The 27,643-nt window shown below is 35.0% G+C and overlaps 2 protein-coding genes across 4 annotated transcripts in view; one reads left to right on the forward strand and one right to left on the reverse strand.

Annotated features, from left to right (window-relative positions):
- LOC128671190 (uncharacterized) overlaps window positions 1–27,643 on the reverse strand; it is a 476,937-nt gene that overhangs the window by 161,704 nt on the left and 287,590 nt on the right. The gene's annotated exons all lie outside the window — the stretch shown is intronic.
- Window positions 1,629–8,128, forward strand: LOC128671189 (sodium channel protein Nach-like). Its single transcript, XM_053747475.1, has 11 exons — window positions 1,629–1,743; window positions 2,060–2,308; window positions 2,674–2,871; window positions 3,556–3,822; window positions 3,941–4,055; window positions 4,373–4,497; window positions 5,280–5,431; window positions 5,880–5,933; window positions 6,202–6,305; window positions 7,015–7,120; window positions 7,457–8,128. Exons 2-11 carry the CDS (start codon window positions 2,100–2,102, stop codon window positions 7,573–7,575), a joined length of 1,449 nt encoding a protein of 482 aa, XP_053603450.1. The 5' UTR covers window positions 1,629–1,743; window positions 2,060–2,099; the 3' UTR covers window positions 7,576–8,128.

A 27,643-nucleotide genomic window follows, 5' to 3' on the forward strand; every position in this document is an offset into this window, starting at 1 on the left:
GGTGATCTATTTCACTGTCTTCGGGTGACGTTCTGTAACTTTTTCAAAGTGGGAAATGATTTATTGAAACTTTATGCAAGGGTAGGAAATAAAGTAACTAACTAGCGAGTTTAATTTTTGTCAATTGAGAATATACTTAAAACTGAAATCTAATATATTTAGCATAGTATAAAATAAGATTAAGAAATATTATAGAAAGAAGGGTCCCAGGAAGACCAAGAGATAGTTAAACTATAGGCAAACACTAGAAAAATATAATAAAACTTGCTGCGCACCGGTGCTTCGCTCCCGTGAGTATATCGGGACAAAAAGTACCCTATGTGTTATTCCAGGTTATTGTCTACCCGTGTACCAAATTTCATAATAATCGGTCTAGTAAATAATGCGTGAAGAGGTAACAAACATACTTACACATTTATAATATTCGTTGGGAAGTTAGGATAGTTGGGATTGCCATGTAAAAATCATTTCAAAAATATTTCCGATTTAACAAAATAGAGTTTTGCTTGTATTATGGACACCTCTATCCACAATAGTATTTTAGTCTGGGCATCTAAATAAAAACATAATGTGTAAAGTTTTATATTATGGAGGAAACGAGCGGAACCAAAGCTATAAGCTAGTTCAATATAATTAAAACATGGATTTAATTGTCCTTTATCGTTACCACATCGATTATCATGAATACGATCGTTTTTGAAGCGGCAATAAAAGGCGATAATATCACAGCCAGTGAAGTGGAAAATCATTTGTTTTGACCCCGCAACAGCTGGGACATTGACTATGTATAGTTTAGACGAAAAAACTTTATTTACATACAATATCCCATTAATGTCATATTTGTATTATTATCTATATTAATGTGGCCCGCCTGATGGGAAGTGGTCACACAGTGGACAGTGTCAGAGACTAAACAGAGACAGGGGTGACAGTGTCAAAGAATATTATCACGCCCATTTGAATTAATATTGACAACAATCGATATTTATCTTGTGGATTTAAATTGTATAAAAAACAAATGCTTTTATTACTATTATGGTATTAATTTAGCAATAAACATGTCTACACCCACTATTCTATAAAAAAAAATACACACAGACAAATCGAAGGTGAGCAAAATGTAATCATGGTTAATGTTTACAAATTGTAATTACTAATCTGATACTTTCCCGACTACTTAGGGAAAAATAAAAGCAATGACTTTTTTGTGGCTGGTATTTTACACACTCGAGATTATAAATCAATAATCATTGATTTATGATTATTTTCTTCAAATCTGCGATTAATGAAGGGAAGACGAACCCAGCAGTAGCTTACAGCTTTTTGAGAAATTACTTTATAATATAAAATTTGACGTGAAGAAGTGCCTGTAAGGGTCAACATTTTCAATACATGATTCGAATTTGAGCACTTGGAACATTATTGATCATTTATTGCTTATTTATGATGAATATAAACTTTGTTCCTCTACATCCAGTATCAACTCAATGACTAAAATTAAAAGCACGAACTGATTCACTAGATATCATAATATCACCGCGTAATGAGCAGTGTCACGAATCAATATATTTGTTACTTCGTAATTTGGTCACGTAATGTCATAATGTGTGGTTTGATAGTCGTACACTCATAATTTGTAGTAACGTCAGTTTAGAAGGCCAATGTAATAAGTACTTTTAATAATTCATCTTCTGTCATAACAATTTGCCCTTTGTCTGGATAGAATTCGTTTATGGCCAATTGGTAGCGAACTTTTTAAATTACGGCATCTGAACTTAACTTTCTGTAGAAATCATTATTTTATTTTATTTTTTTATAATTTTTATTTATATAATTGTTTAATGATATAATAAATAATGTAATATTTAGACAACTTGGGTCCACAAGTTACAATTAGATTAAAAGTTGATAGTTATTTTTTTTAAATGTAATAATAATTACTTAAAATGAAATCAATTTTATACTAAATCATATCATTAAAATTTTGTTTGTTTATAATACTTTTATCCAATTCTATATACAAATATTTTTTTTTTATAAAATAAATAATTTTTTTAAGATTGAAAGGGAAGACAAGCAAGTAACTGGTCTTCATCAAAATGATTTCTGAACCACTCTACCAAACCCAGTTGATCCAACGAGATCTGCTTAAGTCATCGAAGAACTATAACGTCCACAGTGATGTCAGCAAGACCTTCTACCAAACAGTCAGGGATAAGATGGAGAGGTACCTGGTTCTGTTTCTGGAGACTTCTTCCATACACGGTCTGAATCATCTGGTTGCAATGAGGAGACATCCGTTTGAAATGTGAGTAATTTGTGTACCAGATATGTACGAGTATATATTCCATTAAATGATTATGCCGGCTCCACACCGTCGTCGAACAGTTGCCAAATTTTGATGGATTCGGTATACATTGCTGATTTTTCATCGTGATGTTGAATAAGGATTTGCACCTGAGTTTTTCTTTCTTTTGGGACGAGTTTCAACTGTCTTTAAATTCTACCATCTTCATTGTAGTGTAATGGCAATTTATTATGTCAAGATGTATTTTATTTTATTTTATTTACACACTTATAATCTAGTAAGTTTTCCTTAACATTGTTTCCTTAACATGTATATCATCATAAGTTGATTAAAGAATATTTTTAACAAAATATCATTTTTGACAGTCTCCTGTGGCTGACCACGGTGGGTCTGTCCGTGTTCGGAGCAGTATACCTCTCTCGCATGACCTGGCTGCGGTACCAGTCGTCCCCCACCGTTGTGTCCATGGACCGAGACATGTTCGCGTGGAACACCACCTTCCCGTGCGTCACCATCTGTCCGAACAAAAAGCTGGACAAGAAGAAATTGGCGGCTTATATTCAGTAAGTTAACCTTAAAATATCTAGCAACCTTGCACTCAAAAATTATATTTAATCCTTGAAGGTCGTAAATATTGAAATGGGAAGTTAAATGAATTGAAAAAACCGCTCGTTTTCATGTATTTTGATTACATTTTTGAGAGAGATTTCGTCTATTATATCATTGTAGAAATAACTCACGAAGAAAATTGGAATAAAGTTCCCATTCTTTAACCACGTTTCGGTCTTCCTTAGCATAATCTGTTTCTTCTTGAGCTTTTGCTACTCATGAGGGGTCGGCACAATATGTTGATTGTCTCCATAGACTTATACATTAACTGTGGTTGACTCCTTCGTGTGATGTAGCTCTTTCACTTGCCATTTCACATAAAACTCACTTCCATTCGTACTTTCTTTAACGCAATCCATCAACCTCTTGTTTGGTTTCTCCTGATTACAATGTCTTCCAGTTTTAGTGTCCTTTTAAGAATGTGATTTTCTTCAATCTTTCTTTGGGCTTCCAGAACAATATCTTTCTTTTTTCTTTCCACAAAGATCACAAAAATGATAAACATCTATAACAACATAACCTGGGACTGGTATTTAAGCCAGTGTTGTTTTAAATCATCCAGTTCACATTCATAATTAATAACATCTTTATACATGAAATTCACGTAACAACGATGTAATTTTTATACTTGCAATCAGATCCTCTCCGGAACCAGATAAGGTGAAACTGGAGGCTTTCATCAGAGCTCTTGCCAACGCTACCTACGAGAACTTTGACACCATACCAGAGTATGATGTCATCGACCCTAACGACTACATGGGCCTGCTCCTCAACCTCTCCGGGACTTTCAAACCGATTCTTACTATTGGAGCCTCCGGTATCAGCCTGCATATTATACCAACTATCACCGAGATGGGGTTGTGTTATGGTGTTAATTCTAAAGTTGCTATCTATAATTCTCCTTCGTAAGTATTATTATTGTCTATCTCTTTTCGCCGATTCACCATAGATTAATTATTATTCTTCGTTTTTTTTCCCCCTAGATCGTGCTAGTTCGTATTTCTAGTTTTATATGGTGTTCAGTTACAGAGCAGCAAATAGATGGGACATTGTGCACTCAAACAACAACACATTTTTCGTTCACCCTCTGGACGGAGAAGTCTTCGCTCAAGTTATAAATTTATCGACTTCATATGACGTAAGTTTAATTATTTTCCACAAGTATTTTAATATGTTGCCACGTAGTATGATTTTCTTAAGAAATTAACTGAATTGTTGTGGAAAATAAGAATGTATATTTTGTTTTATTCATTCGATAAAATGTTGAATCATACTCACACATATATAGGTACACAGAAAGGTAGAATCAAGCAGTTAGCCCATTGTAATGAGTTTCACTTATTAGGTGTATAATGACCTAATAATAAAAGCTCGCTCAATGCTGACATTCAGGATTCCAATGAACAATTACATTAATCTACTATTAGATTGACCATCATCATAAATTTTTCCCAGGCCTACATCCACGGCCCGCTGGAAGTCCCAGACGTGTCGACCAAACACCAGCACTCCGAAGAGGACTACTACATGAAGCTGTACGTCACGGCTCTCACTGTATACACCGCGCCTGAAGCAGCCAAGTTAGTAACATTTTCTATTATTAATTTTGTATTAGTGATAAATTCGAACTGTCGGTTTTCGAAAAGGGATGGCAATAACTGGCGAGAGGTGGAAGCGGCTGGAAACACGAAGGGGAGGCTTTTGCCCAGTAGGATCTTATAGCTACAAAAAAAGTGGCATAGTACATTGGTTATACTTGTCACACATATGCTTTTTAACTTATTTTTGAAAATAATAATAATAATGAGATGAAAAAATTTTGGAATCGAGCGGGAATTGAAACCGCGCCATAATAATGTCAAGTGTCATAATATTTTCAAATTACGTAGGGAACAAATGTCTGACTATTCCGTTCCCGCCTGGCCCTGGCAGAAGGGGCAAACCCAAGAAATGTTGGCTTGTGTCGTCAAGGATGATATGAGTGCCAATGGTCTCACAACTAGGGATGCCGACGACCGTGCCAAGTGGAGACGAAAAAGTAGAAAAGCGGACTATGGACTCCGACTTTCAATGGCTGCGGAAGAACCGGACAAACGTTGAGATGAGAGCTTATCAATATTATTAATTGCAGCGCATCTATTCAGCTTATTTCTATACTGTGTGTGTTGATTATTTATTTATTCACAACTTACATCTATCTTTACAGGCTAACCCTTCGAATAGTGGTGTGATAATTAATTATATATCCTATATTCTATATAATTATGTATATTTTTAATCTAAAATGTTTTCTCTAGAAAATCAACTGCAGTTCATGAGTCATATTGAGGTTGTACAGGCCAAGTCAATAATGTTATTTCAGATTAAGTGTGGCCCAAAGACGCTGCCGGTTTCTTCACGAGAATAACCTGAGGCATAATGCTGTTTACACATACACCATGTGCAGGATGGAGTGCCGCATCCGACTCTGTCTCAAATACTGCAAGTGTATCCCTCACTTTTATAGGAAAATAGGTACGTCCATTATTAATTGACAAGTTAGGTGGGAAACAAATGACAGGCTTTGCCGTTCCCGCCCGAGCCTGGCAGTAGAGAAAACCCAAGAAGTTCTAACTTGATGTTGTCAAGGAGGATATACCTGCCATGGTGTGACTACTAAGGATGCCGAAGGTCGTGGGAAGTACAGAAGAAAAATATGAGAAACGTATGATCACGAAAATTCATTGGAAACAAAAATTATGTAAAGTTTTCGCGTATTTGTGTGGAGGTTAAAAATAAAACAAAAATGCTGAGTGATACCTCTTTGCATATACTTTAAAAATACTTATACTTTAAATATATTGATGCACATTTCCTGTACATATATACACAATTTCTTCTATAATTTAAATTTTTAAAATAATTCCCTAATGAAACATTAAAGCAAGTACGCATCTACACCGTTGCTATTAATTTTTGGCAGGCGATGAGAAAGTCTGCGACGTCAAAGGATTACACTGCTTAGCAAAATATACAGGTAATTATAAATAACTGCACCGTAATGATAGTTAAATGTATATGGGTTTCTCTCCATAAAATTATTAAAGGTAACAGTTACATAAGGGTGTATTATATCGTCGTAAAAGTCATGTCACGTCACTAGAGTTATCGATAACACTCGAAAATAAGAGAAGAAGCGCTGATACATACAAACAAATACATAATTATGAAGTGCTATAGGTAAAAATTAACAAGGAAAATTTTCTAAGAGCTGGAGCATGTACTTATTCAATTAATACTTTCAGATGAGCTATATCAACTGCAAATCAAGGAAGGAACAAAGACTAAGAGATTGAACTGTGGCTGCTATCCCATTTGTGACGATGTCAACTATGTTATTCAATCTAACGTGAGTACACTCAACAGCACATCAACCTAACCAGATTCATCGCAAATTCATGTCACTATTGTTGCCGCATAAAGATCTATATACGCCGCAAATCCCGCTTTGGAAGAGAACACTCCCGTGAGTGTCGTATTTCGCGGCTCAGTAATAGCTGATAGGCAACGACAACAACATTCTCAAAGATTGACGCAAACGAGCGCCCCTGTCATCAATTAAGCTGAATCCTTTCCCCGCTTGATTACAATAGTCACCATTTTGTTATCATCTCCATAATCCATATTACTTTTATAATGATGTCACATAACCTATGATACCCTGGGTGATGAACACGAATACGTGAACTTAGGGCTTCGCGACTTCACAGCCAGTAACGACACCGGTAACAAGGGACATTAAGAGAGAGAGATGGGGTCCCGTTTTTTCGCATACTTTATTTTGTCCTACTGTGACATTCCCGTTTTAGCATAAACGGTCTAAGGCATAGTAGATTTTTGGCATACACGAGTAAATGTGGCGTAATTAAATTTAGGTAAGGTTAGGTTGGTTATGCTTGTGTTTCAAATAGTTATGCTTAAAATACGTTATTATATTATTCATAAAGTAGGGCTTACATTTTTAGGCTTATAGAAAGAATCCCGAGAGATATGCATAAATGCAAATATATTATATACTTATTATACACATAATGTATCAATTCTATTCTATTTTGCAGGTGCTGCAAGAATGGTTTTTGGGTACGAATCTACAATGGGGTATCGTGACGTACCCTAGATTGCGGTACCGGAGAGACATCATTTTCGGTTTTACTGACGTATTAGGTAAGAGATCATAATTTTTTAGCAAAAAAGAAACGTGCCGGCAGAAGTGAAAACTGGAATATTAACGTTGTGCACTTTTGACGTGTTACGAATTTTCGATCAGGGTCACGTGTCCTGACGTGAGTTAAACATTTTTTACCCATCACAAAAAGTGCACAACGCCGCTAAAGAAGTACTTGCAGCCGACAATTTCTATTCAACACCCAATCAGCCCACTCTACCGTAAGTGACGGTAGTGGTCCCCGTAACTTTCTTCTATTAATTTTAATTTCTTTTTTGCATACCATAAAGTAATTAAATTGTATATCTAATTACTTTGAAAAATGTATTTTTCAGTGGCTGTGGGCGGTATGGCCGGCTTGTTCTTGGGGTGCAGCGTGCTCAGTTTTATGGAGATCGTCTACTTCTTGACTTTACGTCTTCTATGCTACGCTCATGCTAACAGAAGGAAATAAAATGCAGTTCAACTTTTATATTGATGCACACAGAACTATTGAAAAACCTATCTAAAGTTGTTGTCATCATCTCCATCTAATTAGAAAAGATGTGACGGCTTCAAAACGGCTGAACGCACATCATCATCAAATCAAGCAAAGTTGATCATAATTGGTTCAGCCATTTGGCTGCTATGATACCACGAACAGACATACATACAGATACACAGACATGTTAAACACCCCTCCTGTCGTCGGGGGTTAAAAACTAAGTTACATTATGAAGCATGTCTGTACATTTAAATTTCCCTAATAATTTTGCCTCCTTACCAAAAATTGTTCGGCCACGCGAATGAAGTCGCGGGCATCAGCAAGAGTTACATAAATACATTATATACGAGTTAAATATGAAAAAAGAGATAGTCAAGTTAAATCATCATTTACTACTTGTAAGGGTAAAGGTCAGTCAAAAGTTACGTTAATCTTATATTGGATAAAGTTATGGGACGATTTTGTCAATAACTTTAGACTAGCACCATTATTAATAGGTGTTAATAAATGTGTGCATAAACTATGAATATAGTTTCAATTCTCAAAGCCCATTATAACCCGAATTGTTTACTAAATTGATACCAACATCGGGTCCCAATGACCCCGTAGTTTCAGGTAAATTTAATTTAGGGTTAACGTAATTGCTGGCGACATCCGCAGTATTAACACATCGTAAATTCAACCCGTAAGCACCTTGCTAATAATTAAGGTTGCATAGACCCTTTGCCTAGGAGCATAATGTCCAAGGGGCAAAATGTCAGATTATTTCAGATTGTTAGAGGAGCAGAGCTTCTCTTTCTCATCTTCCCGTGTTCCCGATTACATTTGGAGCTGTGACGCCCTAAAGCCCCAAAAGAGCATAATGTTGACAACTTGTTAAGTCACTTAATCGATAGTGCATAGTAATTTATGCTAATATAAAAAAACTCAAAATTAAACAATTATAAATATATACAGTAATTTTAAACGTGACATCCCAAATGTAGGTACATAGATAGATTCTGTAAAACTAAACTAACAATCTAATCAACTATGTCTTTTTGTTATCAATCGTTATAAACTATGTGTTTTATACACAGCCTAATAACCATCTGTTTGTGACTATTTACTATCATTTGACGTTTCACGCTCCTGACCACTTGCGACCAAACGCGGGCCCTTTTCGGCCAATTTACCAATTTACCTACAATTGTGGACGGGTTACGTTATAGGTTAGGACACGTCTGTAAAGTGATATTTTGTTAAAGGGTTAACGCAAGTACAATGGGCAAGCGGTCACAATGAAATCATTGTTTGCGGGTTGACATTCGGGTCAGGAATTTCGCTACAAAAGTTACAACCATTTAAATTACGTAGTAATAATAGTGTAAACAAATTTACAAAATTGTTGACGTAAATTCGTCTATTAAAACCTCGAGAAACAGAATTAGGTATTCAATGATTATGTCCACGACTTCTCGATTGACACGACGACGAGTGAGACATCCTGTCAGTCTCTGGCATGTGAGTGTATGTGCTGGGATGTCACTCGCATTACTCGCCTGGGTCTTGACAGAACGGCTGCATTTGGTGCAGTGTAACTGTCAGTTTGAATCACAAGTTTATATCATTATAAGTAGACTGCAAGTCTATTCAGTAGTAGAAAAAAAAATGATTTAGGAAACTTTGGGACGAGTTTCTCGAGCATGGCGTTACAAATCAAGACAACATCTTTGTATTTTACATTTTTCCTGACACAGTTTCATAAATCTTAAACTCAAGACTCCCAAAGCAAAACAAACCAAATTGCCTTAACGAAGCAACTTCACACCCTTCTAACCACAGGTAATAAAGTATAATCAGTACGAACAATACAAATCGTCGCCAACCCTACTGTCACAGATAAAACAAAGAGTTCAAAGCCGCAATTAAAATCTTAACATATAGGATTAATACACCACCTTTGATAGGGCTGGGAGTATATAGGGTAAACTTAATTAAATATATCGATAAACATTATTGGGTATATCGTCTACCATTGTTCTACATATTGTAGCATAAGTCATTGTATTCATACTTTAAAGTTTTTGCCACTGAACCGAGAGGTCCCGGGTTCGATCCCGGTCGGTTTATGATGGAAAATGATCTTTTTCTGATTGGCCCGGTATTGTTATAAAATATTGTATCGTTGAGTTAGTATCCCATAACACGAGTCTCGTACTTACTTTGGGGCTAGCTCAATCTGTGTGAATTATCCCAATATATTTATTTATTTATACTGTTCATTACCACAGCCTGATATGATTATCTAATTGCTAGTTGTGAGGTAAAAGATATCAATGACTATTTACAATTTGGAAGTGGAATCAACTGATTAATCTAAAGAAAATAGGTGGTTTCCTCTCTATTGGTTGACTGGTTAGAAAATCGTCCGTGTTTTTGTAATAAGGATACATAAATAAATTGTCAATACGGCGCCTGCGTTTAGAGGTAGAGTTGAACCTACGAAAAAAATATGACAAAACATTTCTTCCGCAAAATTTTTTAGGGAAAGGAAAAGCAAGGTCAAAACGATAACTGAACATCATCTGGGTGAAAATGTCTCTATCGACATAAACTCGAAATGAACTTTATCGACAAAAACTATCGACGTTCCCCATCACACATTATTAACACAACGGCAGTCTTACAATTAAATTACACCTTAGCTTCCCTCACTAACTCCAAACAATAATCTTTAACATCCCCCCTCACCTCGCCTCACCTCGTCATATCCGGAGTAAGCCTTTATGATGTGTTCGTAAACTGGAGATAAGTCTGTGGAAATTCTTGAATAGACGCGAAAACAATGGATACCTGAATGACACTTTGTATGAAGTTATATAATTTCCCTTGTTCCACATATTCCATCTGAGCTGTCCTTGCAGAATGAGATACTAGGATATTTTGTCTAATTTTGAATACATAAATACAGGAACCTATGTGATATAGTAAAAGTTTGTTTCAGATATTACAAGTTTTCAAGTACCTATTAAAAACGTAATTTTACTATTAATATATTTTATGAACTTAGAGAACTTAGGAATTAGCATTGAGTTGAAATATTTTGTTTTATATAAAAGAAAGTCATGTAGTTAAATTAATAAATTTTACACAAAAGAAACATTTGGGAAGAAATAAATGAATCTTTTATATCAATACGTTTGTAAATTCTGATTTCATTTCTTAATTCTGAAACTTCGCGAAAAACTGACACGCATAAAGAGGCCCAATTTTTTTTTTTAAAGAATGAAACTTAATTCGACCGCGCCCACTCACCGAATTGGTTTCGCGCCCAAACCCACAATAAATCTACCACTCGTGGCCATAAAAAGCTACCTAGTTCATTCGTCATTTCTTTATCAGCAAAAAAGCAATATCCACCTTGGAAAAATGAGGCGCACTCGCCCCCGGCCCGCGAGACAACTATTTATCACAGATGAAAATATAGGGTAGACATGGCATTTGACTGAAAAAATAAAAATATTGTAGACCACAGGGGCTAGTGGTGTTAAATACTAATAATCACTATAGAATGCAATTATATACTAATTTCTAGCTTCATAATGATGTTAAATATCTAGATAATTATATTGTAATAATAGATAATTGCAACTAGCCTACAATAGTGTCTAAAAATCTGTAGTGACTAAAGCATTCTTATTCTTAATTAAAATTTTAACAGACTAATCGAAAAGAGATATAAAATTTATTTATTAAACTTACATACTCATAAACAAATGGCAAACTTAATGCTAAAAACGTTATCTACTAGCTAACCATTTAGACAAACAGAACAAAAAAAATAACTGGGTATTCTTTTATTAAAGTTTATTTTAAGATATGAACTCATCTACTTTTCATCATAGCTATTTATCGGGATAAAACATAAATCAGTTTTTGTATCCAACAATCTTGAGGTGTGATTTAAGGTAGGCCCGTATTGTTATTAATGGTTCTTATAAATGGTCGGATGAAGCCCAAACGTAGTGGTAGCTACTTACGGTTTAATGGTACAGTCAGCTTCAAAATGCTATGAGCGTTTAGAGTAGTCAAGCTGATCTGAAAAACATTAATTTGGTCTTCTTCATAGTCGTATTCCTCATGGCTGAGGGTCGTGGTTATTACGTGGAATTAAAACACACACAACAACTTTCTTGGCCTTACTAATGGAGTGGTTTGCCATTGCCTTATCTCCATTTCACACACAAATTAATAAGAATCAACCAGTGTGCAGGTTTCCTCACGATGTTTTCCATCACCGGAAGCAAGTGGTGGACGATGTAAACATGACATGTATACATGAGTCATATTGGTATACAAACTCATGTGGCACGAGTAGGATTCGAACCTGGGACCTTTCGATCCACAGGCGTGCGTCATAACAATTACACCACCACCGCTTCATTTATCTCTATATTTTCATTAATTTGGTATACACAGTTAAAATCATCATTATAAATTTTATTTTCAAAAATTTCTATGAATAGCACTTGTCGCAAATACATTTTAGCGACAAATACCTACACCTCAAGACAACTCAGCATCTACTCCGTCATAACCAATATAAACTATACAAGCTATGGATATATATCCTCTCTAAGTTAACAATGGCACTTTGATGTCAAGTGACGGGATCACCGCGAACAAAGATTTAACTACAGACAAAACATGCTTACTTAACGTTGTTACCTTACAAAGATACAGGGTGCTACGGACGGAAATAAATCCTACTCATATTATAAATGTACACCAAATGAAAGCAATAAAGAACTTTATTGGTTTCATTTGGTGTACATTAGGTCTTATTGTAAGTAACATTTGAAGTGCACATAATTATGAGCCCTGGAAGGGCGTTGCAATTTAATTATTGTTATATAATATTAAATATTAAATTATTATTACTATTAAAGCATTATATTATTTTATATTATAGTTAATTAATTCATATAATAAAAATACAAATAAAAAAAAAACAAAATTCTAAATGATATAAAAATTACAATAATTGACTTTCAGTTAAGTACCTCGTCGTGTAAAGTATTCTTCTTTTGTATAAAAACATTTCTGAATTAAGAACTTTTTCAGTATCCTAAATAACTCATTATATTTTTCTAATATTCTCTGGCAATTTGTTGTAAGTTTCAATAGCCATATGGTGGGCACCTGACTCAACAACATGCAGGCAGGGTTACTGGCTGTGCCAATCTGTTACGCTTTCGCAGGTATCTTGACAGATATTGAGTGTCATCTGTTTGCGCATAAAGATGTTACTGTGAAGACATTAAGTTTTACAAAGTGAGGTCTACAACTTTCCATATCATTTATATTTACAATTATTCTGATGCATTTCTTTTGTAATATCAACAATTTATTAATATCTACACTATTGCCCCATATAATTATACCATAGCTTGCGAAAATGCGAAAGTTTGTCAGGATGTATGTATGATTGTGCCTCTTTTAAGCAATATCTACTGGACGGATTGAAATTTGATACACAGAATATAACCTGGAATAAAACATAGGGTACCATTTATCCCGAAATTCCCACTAGTATGTGATAAGTTTATAATTAAAACAATATATATAACCTGGAATAAAATATAGGGTATCTTTTATCCCGAAATTCCCATGGGAGCGAAGTCCCGAGGCGAAGCTAGTATGTAATAACATTATATTAATTTTTTCCCCACCCCTCCTCACGTATTACTCCTCCTCACGTAGCATTATTGAGGGTCGTGAAGTCCCCGGTGATAGTTTTCTAGTAGTAGTCTTTCCGCTTGTCCTGATCTTTAACGATCACAGCCCAGCTTGGAGGATGTAAGGGCGTCAGTGAAACAACTGTTTGGTTCGACTTTCAGTTTGTTAGTCCTTAGAATTATAACAATATTAGTATAAGGAAGAGATGTTAAGGCCGCGCTACGAGAACACACTACAAAGAATTTTCATTTGAAATGCGCATCACTTTTGTACTTGTTTTCTATTTACTATTTCTTTCTTTTTACACAAACCGTTAATGAAATAAACTAAAAATGTCTACCGTTAAAAAATCATTATACTTTTTGAAATTGTAACTACAATTTTGAATTAGAACATCCTGTATAACCCCTCTACCTCCGGAGACAGCGACTTGCGGCTCAATTGTGTAACTTTTTAACGAGCCCTCTGATTATAATACAAGTTTAGATCTCACGTCTTTCACTCTTACGAGCTAGATAGAGTCTTGCAAAGTCATTATTTACTTAGATCGGTTTCGTCATTACCGTCATCATCGGATATCATAAGTCACAAAGTCCAAGCATTTATCTAGAAATTAGCTTTTTACAGGTTCTTTTTCACGTGAAATTAAATTTGTACTTATAATATTTTTCGCTAAGTCGTAACGACTGCTACTGAGAAGTGAAATGCCAAAAGAAACTCATTTAAGCAGTATTTGAATAAGTTCTAAAATGTTAAATATCGCATAATAACATGTTCTATGCCTATTCAAAAAGAATGAAAACTTTAATTTAATTTCGGTTTCTGAGTAGGCATATTAAGAGTAGTATAGTTAGTATTGTACTTTTACGTATATAGAGTATATATAAGTATATAAAGTGTTTATATAAGTTGCATTGATGACTGAGCATACGGTGCACGTATAGATCTCACAAATATGTTTATATTAATTTAGCTTAAGGCACGTTTACATTATTTATATAAATAGTGTTATAATTTTTATTTATTTTATTCGAACGTCACATATTTTTTTTACATACATAACATTATTTTAAACTAAAATAAATTAAAGCTAATAAAAATAAATTAATAAAAAATATATAAATTATAATACAATATAAATTAATATGTAGTTTACTATAATACATAAACAAGATATATTTCTGAAAACAAAAAATTGTGTGCTACATTAGCTTTTATCATACATACAAAGAGCCGTCAATTTAAAACGGGCGTTAAAATCCACATAGAAATATCCGCGGCTCACAGTCGAATGGCCCCGCACAAATAAACGGCTGATTTGATCCGCCGATATCCGGAAAGAGGCGGATCGAACCGGATCGCGGCTGCACAGAGGTTAATGAAATGTGGACTATTAAATTTTCACTACAATTTGTTGAGAATCAGCGTGTATCAGTCAATTTTGGTGGTATTAGAGTGCTGTTTAGTTGCCTCGTGGTTAAGAAAATAAAACAAAAATTGGAGCTTTCGTTTTTCGATATTTTTATACTATCGAGCAAGCAAATAACGTAAGGCCTGACGGTAAGTGTTCACTACAGCCTATCAACACCAGCAAATTCTTACAATTGTGAATCGGGGAATTTAATCTAATTACGGTGACATTTTTCATAAGATCATAAATTTCGTAAGATCATGTAAACTATGTACTTATAGCTTTTTCATTATTGACCATTTTTGACCCGAAATCAAAGGAACTCTGTCATATTTATAGCCACAACGTTGAACTTATGGCAGATATTCCGATGTGTCGCCACGGTTATTAGCAATGGTGTTCAAATTAAAAGACGCCGGAGTCAAACAAAATAATATAATAAACATGTCGGCTTGACTGTCTGTTTGAGTGAAATAACTGAAGGAATGTCTTTAGCTGCTCGTATTGTGAACCCTAATTGAGTTTGAAATCGCCATTTTGTTTGCGACAAAGTGAGCTTAATGAAAACGCAATTTATGTCCGTGTGGATTTAACTAAAATTACTTTGAATTGATAAACATTTTATGTACATTACACTTCATATTTAAAATTAAAAGAAGAAAATTAAAAAATGCGGTAAAAAAAACAATAATAAAATGTACTGGGATTTAAAAATCGTGAAAATTTCCAGCGAATAATTTCGTTCATATCGATTTGTTGTTGACGACGATACATATATGTACCGCAAGTGACTGATAATATTCCGATGAAGAAAAACATCGTAAGAAAATGGACATCCTAGACGATGATGAAAAGGAGAAGGAGAAAGTAATCCCAAATCACTCCACACTAAGTAAGTCAATAAGTAAATATGATCAAATCCACATAATTGTGATAATTACGTCTAGAGATAAAGATATTCGATAAAGTTGCAAAAAACATATTGGGAACTGACCTGAAAAAAATTTCTGAAAACTAGGGATGACATCGACCGTGCGAAATGGAGACGAAAAAGTAGGACAGGGGATCCTGGGCTCTGACGCTCAATGGCTGAAGTAACCAGAAAAACGCTCAGTTGGAGAGAGAGATCGACAACCGAAAATAAAAGGCTTTCATTTTGAACAAAGGTAATATTTTTTGCAAATGTAAACAAACGGTTGAGATAAACTGGCCACAAAAGTTAATTTTTCACAGTCGGGAAATAATATTATTATCTAAACCACGCGATAACAATTTAGTGGAACGCCAACGTAATCCCGATCCCCAAGAGAAAGCAATACTGTGTACCTCCCGCAAAAAACTAAAAGTAGGGATTACTGGAGTTAAGGTGGGTGTACACGCGAAACCACTCAGTGGCGGCCATTAGTCGGGTGCCCGCTGTGTGCGCTAGCCTTTATAATGTGTTAAACGGACACCTTGAGGATTACATTAAAATAATGCAGGCCCTGCTGTGATTGAGATATTGTAAATCAAACACAAATATTGTTTACATCGCACTTAAAATCTATTCTTATAAAGAGGTAAGCGTTTGTGAGTTTGTGACTTTGTGACTTTGTGAGTTTGTATGTTTGAGGCAATGAAATCTCCGAAACTACCGAACCGATATCAAAAATTATTTCACCATTAGAAAGATTCATTACCCTAGATTGCTATAAGTTTTTATTTCAAAATTTCCACGGGAGCGAATCCCCGGGCAATATCTAGTATTAGATGAGGACGTACCTTGAACTCAGTGCTATTATCAACACGTTCACACTATTTCATACTTTTCATACTAATTTTATGAATGTTATGTTACGTTTGACAAAATTATCTCAGCTTACTTGTATTGTTACATAATCACCTAACAATATGGTGTTTCCAACTGCGTACAATAAACAGATTTTATGTTTTAACTATGACGCGTTTATCGATGACTTTAAAATAAAAATCACTCAATCTTCTTTGCCATGGATATATATGTCGTTCTAATTATTCAAAAAAAATCAAGTAATTACGTTCAACATCATTCACTCATTCACGTAAAGCAGTTCAGTATCAATAAGCCTGAAAACACGCAGACAAATCTCCAAACATAAAATTAATTCTAAAAGTTTTCTTTTATCTTCTAACAGCTAACAAATCATTTTTATGTCCTCCGCCGCAATCTATCTTTTTAAACGAAGCCATCATATTGTTTTGACCTTCCTAATTATGACATCGAGATGAAAGTATAACACCGACTGACACCGTGTAATTTGACGGATCGCGGCTAAAAGAAAAATAGGCTAATGAGATCGTAAAACGTGAAATTTTCATGTCGACGGTTTTCAGTTGGACTGAAAATCGGCAATAAAAATCGAACAGATTTTGTTATAAATTATTAACATTCATAAAATAAATGTATATTGGGCAATTGTTTTCAATTATGTATGTACGAGTATTATGAGTATTTAGTTAATTCACATGTACAGTCAATAGCACATCAAGCTATCAATTGTAGTAACTTCATCCTTACTTATACAATAATCGAACCTGGGATCTTTCGATCAAGTCCTAATCATCAATGTGAGAATCTGACAGTTTTAGACTAGTTTAAAATATTAGAAGTAACAGAAACGAATTAATAATAATAATAATTGCTAGAATATTGCATATTTACGTCCATCTTATCCAGATTCGTGAACCTTGGGAGAACTTATTCAGGGCACAAATAATGCGCTGGCCGTGGCAGAATTCTATTTAAAAAAAAATGTAAATTATATTGCAATTAAAACGTTGGATTCGACAAAGAGGAAACTAGTATATTGGTTACAAAAGTTGCAAGGCCATGAGTGAGAAATGAACTGCAAATGGCCCTGTATAAGCACTCTGTCACTGTTCAACACTAAACTGCATAGGGATGTACTTACCGATTACACACTGCAAGTTTATGGCGATCGCCATACATTGTTTATGGCCGTGTTTTATGGGGGAAAGGCGGTGGGTATTTACAAGGTGAAATATGAGGTGCTTTTTAATTTTGCCTTTGGAAAAATCCACACGCTTCCACGCATACCGTACAAGGGAAACGTTACATTTGTTAAATTTGTTCTTCACAGAGTTCTTTGACGTTGAGCCACTTCAATGGTTCATCGGAAGATGTCAACAAGTGAGTCCGACTACTGGAACTGCTCTTGTGTGCGTAATGCGAATTTGCTGTTTACATCTCACCGTATAGTCGATGCGCAGTGAGACGCAGCTAACCAATCACAGTGCGCCATTGTGACGCAATGACAATGTGATAGTTTTGCTTCGTCTCACTTCGAATTGATTCGAGAAATGAAAAGCAAAGGTAGGCTAACGGCCACGCGTCTGCTTAATGTGTTACAAAAAATAATTTTAATTAATTTAAGTCAATTTGGTAGTAACGTAATGAATACTAGGATTTAATGATTATTGCGAAGGTGTGAACCCAAAACTTTGAAGTTCGCAAGCCATTAAGAGTAACATCATAACAGCTTACTCGCGCCAGTCAATTAGCTTCGCGGAGTAATGAACTTACAGCTAAATATAATCAGCTGTTCTAATAGTTGGGAACTTCTGGTCGGTAGTGTGGAGACGGCTTTGTATATTTTGGTACTTAATAATAATATACATCTTAATCTCAATGTATCAAAATTTACATATAAAGTTTGGTCTATTTTTTCAATGAGAGTATCCAAGCTTTTAATGACACGCACATTAGGTTGATGTTGTCATAAAATACTTTTTAACACAACTCCAATGTGTAGAGAAGAAATGGCCATGTTAACAAGAAGTGTAATTTCTTTTGTTTATTACCTATGTATTTAATTTCAACTCCACCAACATGCCTACAGCTAAACATGGGCTTCTTCTTCTAAGGGTGAGTCTCCAACTAGTAAAGGTTGGCTATCAGTAGGTAAACCTGACCTTCGAGTTTCGCAACTCTTGTCCACACCATTCGGGATAAATATATGATATGGTATCTGTAATCAGTAGATATTAAAAAATAGTCCCTCTTCACACTAAGCAAACCATTTCCTCTCTACACATGGCGGCTAGTATTACCGCCAAGCACAACAGGGAAACCATTGTCTGTCTGTCGCAACACCTCACTAATAACCGCACTATTTATACCAGGTGTGACCTACGTACACCATTTTAGTGTCCAGTTTCAAAGCTAACTAAACATTTGTTGCTCGTTAATGGTAACGCGTAAAATATGAATTTTGCTGTATTTCAACAGACATTTCGTATGAATATTATTTTGGCAAATTGCTATTAAACATATACAGAATCACGCCTTTAGCCTTTACGGGATAGACAGAGCCAAGAGACGCGAAACTCAGATCACGTTTAGCTGGACTATTTAGTCGAATTCAGTTTCTGAAGTAACAGTGGCTAGAACATCGCCTACGAGAAGACCCGTTTATAGCCGTTTCTCTCTGATTGGCTTAAATTTCAGTGGTAGAGGAATGAGCAAATTGTGTTTATTTTTTAAAGATTAAAACTGTCTTAAGAAAACTTTTTTTTATACTTCCTATATATATAAAGATGTGGCCTCTGAATGATGATGAAGATGTGGGGATGTGGATATACAACCTATATATATGTATAAACTCAAGGTTTGCAAACCTACGATCAATTTAAGCCGACATTTTCAACTGAAACTTGCTTTCAATAAACAATTTCTGTTTATATGTATATTATATCATAATCTGACAGATAAACTAACCTGCTAGATAAATCTGACTGATGTGATTAGCCAGTAAGTCAAATCCACTTGTGAAACACATTTTTTTTACGCTATCTGTTGTTTGATAGACTATCAGATATTTTATCAGCAAATGGTAAAACAGGCCCTTAATCTAGGAAATGCTTAATGTTAAACAAATATCTGTACCTGTTTCGCAAATCCGATTCGACACAAGTAACAGTTAACACGAGCATCAACCGCCATTAGTAACTATTAGAGGGAACATGGCTAATGATGAGAAATCGAGAATTAATTCAACAGGTTAGCCAGATTACGGGGTTGCTCAACCCGGTTGTATGTTTGTTTGTTTGATGACACGACGTGCTTAAGTTAGCTAAAACTATGTTCTATCTATTATAGTCCAGTCATTGCAAGTTAAATATTCGAATCCTACTCGTGCCACATGACTTTGTATCAATCTGACTTATGGATAGCAGTTTTCATATACTGTAACCACTTGCTTTTGGTGTAACACAACTATGACCTTGTTCAGTAGGGGTTTCACCGCCGTTTGAGCGTGAAGAAGTAACAAATATACTCACAAACTTTCGCCTTTATAATACTGGTGGGATTACATATTTCAATACTGTTATCCAACATTACGAGCAATGAACCGATGCACGTGACCCGGTAATAGTGTATGAACAATTTATAGTACGATCGGGCGCAGGTGCGTGCGGGGAATAGCCACATTAGCCGGCTAATTTGATAACGCGTGCGGTTAATGTCGCTATGACTCCTGTGTCGTCTGCGTTTGGGAGGATTCAGTTCTATATGATTTGAATACGCGAATAATTTAAATTTATATTTTAAGATGGAAGCAATAATGTGCAACTTTCTGAAGACAAACTAAATATAAGTGCCCTTATATTGAGTTTAGAAACCTTAGTTAGCCTTAGAAACAGTAAGGTCATGAAAGAACGATATTCGAGGACATCTAATTCATTAGAAAGGAAAAATAAAAAGTACTAACTGATAATAGGTGTTACAAAAGCTCAATCTCAACTAATTTTCCTGAAAGAGTAACTAATAACAAAAGTTTGTAGATTGTGCATTACCTTATTATCTTAATGGAAGTGCTTCCATACCACGACAGTGGACGTATTTATAACTAGCTTTTACCCGCGACTTTTCCCACGTGAATTTCCCACGGGAAGTGTACTTTGCCCGTAGTCTATGTCCTTCTCCATATTCCTAACTGTATGAGAATTTCTCTAACAAGATAAACTCAAGTTTAACTCATATCAGGGAGATTGAATTAATTTCACCTGCTCTACGCAGTTACTGTAACAAACTGTATTCAAATGCGAGCCACTTAGAATCCGCAGTTAAGGCCCTTTATGAACCGTTGATGAACAGAGGCTAGGGTTGGGGTGATATCGATAAAAATGTCACGGAGGGGCTTGTTCTTTATTTTTTCTGGAAAGAAAGTAAAAAGAAATCTCAGTCGAACTCGTCATGAGTCCCTAGTTTTATTTAGAAACTAGCTTTTGCCCGCGGCTTCTCCCGCGTGAATTTTATAGCAAAATCTCAGTAATTTTTTTATCGCGTACTCTGTAAAACTGGTATACATATATGATTCAAATTCGCATTTTTTCTCATCTTTAGAATATTGTTGTTGCCTTTTGGAAACCAGGTGAAAGTAAATTGTTTTGAATTTATAAGTCAAACAAATAAGTGGAAAATTATAGGTACCTAACCTACAAATATATTTTTTGCTATCTAAACTTAGCCCATTGTCCAAATGTTGGCGGGCGTATACAACGCTCTCATGAATTTGATAACTATATCTGATTTCATATAGTAAAATATTTCAATAAAGAATATTAATTGAGTTTTTATGTATGGAAAATATCACCTTTTTAAAATTAGATAATTATGACTTTCTTTATACAGGAAGTATTTCGATAAGCATATTGAGCATCCCTACGAAGTCATTAGGGTTGTCACAAAATTAAATTATACTACAATCTACCTACACACTGCAATAATATACTGTTTATTTAAGACATCCACGACACCGAAACACACGAAAACTAACTTTAAAACAAAGTCAAGGAGTTCGAAGTGGCTGCACGACAAAATTTGTAAGGGCTGCCGCAAATGTGTTTGTGGTAAGAAAAGCAACCTGTTTTAGTAAATCCGTTTTATCTTAAGGTGACATGCGGCGTTTTATTATTTCTGTTGAGATATGTAAGCAATTCCATACGAAGAAGACTAAGATACGCACTCGGTAAAGCATTTAATGTGGAGTTATATTTGCAAATGTTGGCCCTTTGAAGGTATGAAATGATACGTATAATTTTCTTGTTCGTGTGAGTTGCTTTCATTATCTCAACTGAGGTTTGCAGTGAATTTATTTTTGATCTTAATAATCACGAAACTTTTGACACGTGTTAGTTGTAATATTGTCACCTTAAGTTTTTTTTAGGGTTATTGTTTCCAATATTCCTACTCATTCGAGTACGTATCAGACGATGTTAGCCGTCTTCGATACAACACAAGGATCTAAGCCCAAACATAAATCGATGTTTTAAATAAAATTATTGTTATTTCAAAATGATTTGCTTGTTTCAAATATTGTTGAGTTCGTTTGGTGCTGTGTGACTTGATGTCGTCAAAGATGATATCCGTAGAAAGGGTCTCATTGATCAGGAACGCCGAAGACTATGCGAAGTGGAGAAGTTGAAGGAGCAAAGCGAATCCTGCGCTCTGAAGCCCACCAAACATACCCAGTTTCTTTCACAGTCCCAAAGCGCATGCAATTGAGAAAATTTCGACGCCCTCCGTACCCTAATGGTCATCATGCCGGACTGCTGCACTGGATGTCCCGGGTCCGATCCCCGGTCAGGTCGACATGGAAAATGAACATTTTCCCAAAAATAAAACCCTTCTTTATTGTGCCGGTTAAGTAATATAACTCAGCAGTCGACACGCGTTTGTTGGTTTGCTTCACTCAATACGTGAGGTTTCTTAATCTTTCAAGTTTCTTAATCTTCCCAATTTGCAAGTGGATTAAAATAGTTTTATCACTAACACCGAAGCCTGAAGCTAACTCGGACGTGGTTTGCGATGGATCCGCTTCCACAATAGCCTTCAATTCTTCATTATCAACTAGGGTCTCCGGCCGTCCACGGGGCTTCTTCTGCAGGTCGAAAAACGCACTGTGTTTTCTTTTGCGACACGACCGCCATACACATCATTAACCCTTCGAGCCGTTTCCGCAGCACTGGTGCCACGGTGGAACTCGTACTCGTAAATACCATTTTGTAAACTGAGTGACGCAAACAGAAAAATCAGAAGAAAAAAAACACAAATGAATGACGGTTAACGAAACACAAATACATGTGTAGCTGTATAAATTGGAATTTGGAATTCCAAACCAAAGAGGAGAAATTCGTGATTAAAGTGACCAGTATAACAAATCGCCAATTTCATGTGTAAGGACCTAATATTTATAAAATTGATTTTTAAATAACGATGGGCTTGTGTAGCCTCACTATGGTTTAAATATTTAACGTGACACACCGATGTCGTGATAATTTTGACAGACTAAAAACGTCGTGAAAAAATCACTTATTTCGGACTGGTTTAATTTTGGATTATCTTTAAAAGAAAACGTAATATATTGATGACATAAATAAAATTGATTGAAGTTAAAAAAATAATTGAAGTCACAACGTGTTTATAGCAACAAATCAAATAGTGACATTGTAACACAAAAATGACACTTAATACAACCGAATAAGATTCACAGATCTCACACAAGATCGCTCCACTGAAACAATAACACTAATATCCAACTAAATTAACCATACTCTGATTAATGTAGCGAAAGATCCGGTACATGCATCTTCGCGGTCTAAACAAGGTGTCGCGAACATTGTAACGGAAAATGTCACATACTGAAATATACTTCTGGTAAAAACAGGTGGGCTTGTTAATAAGCGTGTGAAGGTGAAACAGGGCTGTGCTTCTTGGAAGTTTCTTTGAAATTTTAAGAGAAGGAAATTAAACCGTGACTTATGGTAGTTAGGTTACAGACATCAGACATTTGTAACGTCCGATTAGTATAATTATTATTTAGTATTCGATTTTATTATATTTTCATTAATAGGGACAAAAACCCCCGAGTCTTCTTTGACAAGAAACATGTCATTTTTTTAATTTTTTTCAGATATAATTTATCGAATACAATATCTACTAATGTGTAAAATAACCTTATCCTCTATTGAAAAAAACGTGTAAGAACAAAACAATCTTAAAACAATATTTTGAAAGGCGGTCATAACAAAACGCCAAAACACAGGTGTGGAACGTCCAGATAAAAAAAATGTGAAATAATAAAACGCAATCAGGCGTCGATTTAGGCGGGCGGGGCAAATAAATAGATTTGTTACGAAAATAAACATGGCCGCTGTAAATTACCTGTTGGTTTTACTGAAACGCTTCGTGCGTTTGCGCTTGATCGATATGTATAGCGCGAATAACGTTATTTGATACTTTTAATAAAATTGCTAATTACTTTAACTTAATTCTACTCCAATTAACTTAAATCTGAAAAACTGCATATGCTATTCATAACCACCACCATCATACCACTGATTCCAATAAATGAGAGAGAGATTCTGGGAGATAAATTCTGACAAAAAGTTCTTTAGATAGCTAAAAAGCATTTCAAGAAGCTGAAAGTAATACAAACACACTTGCAATATAAGTGTATGTTTCTGTTACAATGAAAATGAATTCCATAAATAGGAAAAGGTAAGTTAAGTTAAAAGGTAAGTTGATTTTTATGTCGAAAATCATTGAAGTGAATTTTGATGCTAAAATGGCAGTAATATTTTAGGATTCCCACAATAAGTTCTCTAGCTTTCAAATGATATTCTCAAGCATCAAGATCTTTACGCGCAGTTTCCCCGGTAAACCCGGGCCATGTGTTTCGCGTCGGTTGCGCGCGCGCCGCAATCGCTGCAATCACCATTACACCTGCCCTGATATTTTTATACGCGCTATTTCTGAACGCTTTCAGCTTCTTGATAGCCGTATTTAACTTTATACGGTTTTATGAGAACGGTGATGATTGAAGACTGTTCCTGTAACGGTAGGAAAACGCAAGATGAACACAAAGGAAATATATAAGTAGTTACATCGAACAGAACTTAACAGATTTTGTTTTTAAAAATAGCCAGAAGAATTGACAAGAATGACTCACAAGACCATAGCGTTTATGTATTTGTTTTCTTGATTATATATTTTTTAAATCAAATAGATTTTCTTACTCTAAACTATATTTCCCAACCTAGAAAGTTATCACGTGGACTCTAAATATAAAATGGAAAGGATGGAACTTTAATAATAAAAATATAATTTATAAACACAAGTAAATTATAACATAAATATATCTTAAAATAATGTCGTGTATTTGTTTTTAAATTAACTTCATGGAGTTTTAACAATTGTATCTATTAATTATAAAATATTCATAGCCATTTCCTGAATTATAATCTGCGGTATTGAAACTAACATTAATAGCACACACACCGGCACACAATTCAAAATATTTTTATATTCAACCCTTGCCAAATGATTCTCCAGCTAATTTCACGCTCACCTTTACAGAACAATTTAACTGCTATAAATTGCTAGAAACGCGACCTGTCGTCGCGTGCGCATGCTCATTACGTTCCCGTCGCGCTTTCGTTGCGTTCCCGTCGCGTTTTCGTCGCATACGCGCCGCGTTCTCGTCGTTTTATCGTCGCGTTGGCGCTGCTAAAGATTCCATGCCTCAAATAACACTCAGGTATCACCTAGGTGTGAATGACAAGTGTCTAAAACAGATTTATTCGGCATCCGATGGGCACAGGTAGTGCGCAGACGGTGCCAAACATTCTTGGTCGTTACGGAGCTCTGATTGGCGTCTCAATCGCCTGATTTATATTTAAATGTAGTTAAAATGTTATCAATTACTTTTATGCCTGTCGGAGTGATTGTAGTATCAATTTACTGCACCTCTTTGCTTATTAGCTTTTAGATTACACAAATATGGTATGTGTTAGTTTACATTGGTCATACTAAGGCGAATTAAGTTCTCTTTTTTCATTAATATATTTCTTTTTGTTTGATTGTCATTCACTTCTCAAAAAACCTCGAAAATTCCATTTCCATTTTCAAAAACATGAAAGATCAGTTTCTTGTCCAAACTTTAATTTAATTAAAATTAGCACTCCGACTCCAAAAATTTTCGACGGCAAATAAAATTAGTTGCGCAAAATTGTAATAAGATGCCAATTTAGCCAAAAGCAATTACCAGCCTTATCTCAAAGAAGTTTACCTTCTATCAGTACCTTTTATCAGGTAACTTGCAAATTGAAACTCCGTAACTCTGTTATCAAATATTAATGCCCGATCTGCGGCTTAATTACTTCAATTTGAAAACTTTTGCAGTTTAATTTTGTTTCGCTATTTTTGTTTTCCACTTCTGGTTATCGATCTTTAGGAGTTCAAATTAATGAAATTAAATGTTATAAAGAATTGGGGAGATAGGGGACTTTTAGATGCAAGAATGTATTATGGCTGTGACTGTCTGTCACAGCCATAACTGCGACGACACTGGTTTACGGATTCCAAAATGTTATAAGGCGCTATGAATGAAAAACTTAGTCACTTGAAACTTCGTTGAGTAAATGACACGTACATCAGAGTTTATTTTGTGTACCCAATAGATTAATTTTCAAAACGACTTTGCGTGTACGCTACTTTCAAATTTTTTAGACCACTTAAGTATTACTAGTATTATAAACAACAACATTATTATTAACTTTGGGTTAAAAATCCAACACTGATACAAAAAGCAAACTTTACACGCAAGATATTCTAAACTAAAGTACAAGTATAGTTTTAGATAAGTACAATTTCAACCGTGTATATATCCGGCCACCCTTACACGAAATCAGATCGGAAGCTTGGAAACCAACATGGCTGTTAGTTCCAAATCACACGTTCGGCTCCATATTATTGTAACAAAAATAGCCAGGTGTGAGTCCGCTCCGGCGAGCTTAAATCAACTCGCGAAATGTTATTTTAAAATCGCTGTTTTCCAATTACGGTGTATGTGGACGGAGGTACAGTTGGGAACACAAATAAAGATGTTAAATTTAGAGTGCGGTTGCACCTGGCGCCCGGAGGCACGTGTGTGCTTGGCTGTACATGTGGAAACTAATAGAGCTGAGAATTTTGTAGATTTGATGATGATGATAATGATTATATGGCGAAGAATTTATATTGCCCTCAATCAAGTCGATGCTGCGCTGGATGTAAGATAAAGAGAGATAAATATCAGATCATCTAAAAGAAAGGGCCTTCTATTACTGCATCAAGATCTTACTTAACTGGCAATTTTAATATCCAGATTTTCTGAGCGTGGATTCAAGATTCAGATTAATTAAAATGTTCAACCAATTCTCACGCAGTCTGGCTTCACAATTTTTTTCCGATTTTTTGAAAATTTTAAGCAAATTCACTATGGAAAAACTTTGATCAATCAATGCGTTCGATTGAACTATTTCTATTGTGATTTTCTTCAAAAATTGATAATGTGTTGAAACTTTAAAAAAACTGGAGAAAATTATGAAATGAGTTTCGATTGAAAGAGAATCGGTCCCTAGCACATTTTTCATTGGTATCAACATCTCTATAGATATACCGATCAGCAATTCTAAATACACGGTGAGTATTTATTCCGGTACTTTTACCGGGAATCCAGTGGAGTTTCTTTCGGAGCCGGTAAAATGCAGATGGTTGCAAATACAAATTTGGAACCATTTTTATTTGCTTCACTGTACTTCCTGCCTCGGCCGTAGAATGAAAGTATTTATAGCTTCACTTTTAACAAAGTTTAGGAATCAATGAATTGTACAATGCAACTCTCGACCATATAATATAATATAATCGGTAATAAGATTTACCTATAAGATTATTTATTAAAACTTCATTAACGATTTTGATCACACATTAATCTTATTGCTAAAACGTAAGGCAGTTTTGTATTGGAATCTTAAATTGGTGGTTTTGTATACCTATTGCAGTAACAATATAAATAATATATCTATTATTTGAATATTTTTCGT

The sequence above is a fragment of the Plodia interpunctella genome, chromosome 7, assembly GCF_027563975.2.
Source record: "Plodia interpunctella isolate USDA-ARS_2022_Savannah chromosome 7, ilPloInte3.2, whole genome shotgun sequence".
NCBI classification, from domain to species: domain Eukaryota; kingdom Metazoa; phylum Arthropoda; class Insecta; order Lepidoptera; family Pyralidae; genus Plodia; species Plodia interpunctella.

Excerpts from the sequence above, each read along its gene's own strand:
- LOC128671189 (XM_053747475.1), top strand. The coding sequence starts at position 2,100 with ATGATTTCTGAACCACTCTACCAAACCCAGTTGATCCAACGAGATCTG. Across the intron at positions 2,872-3,555 it reads AAATTGGCGGCTTATATTCA|ATCCTCTCCGGAACCAGATA; the intron begins GTAAGTTAACCT and ends ACTTGCAATCAG. Across the intron at positions 7,121-7,456 it reads CGGTTTTACTGACGTATTAG|TGGCTGTGGGCGGTATGGCC; the intron begins GTAAGAGATCAT and ends TGTATTTTTCAG.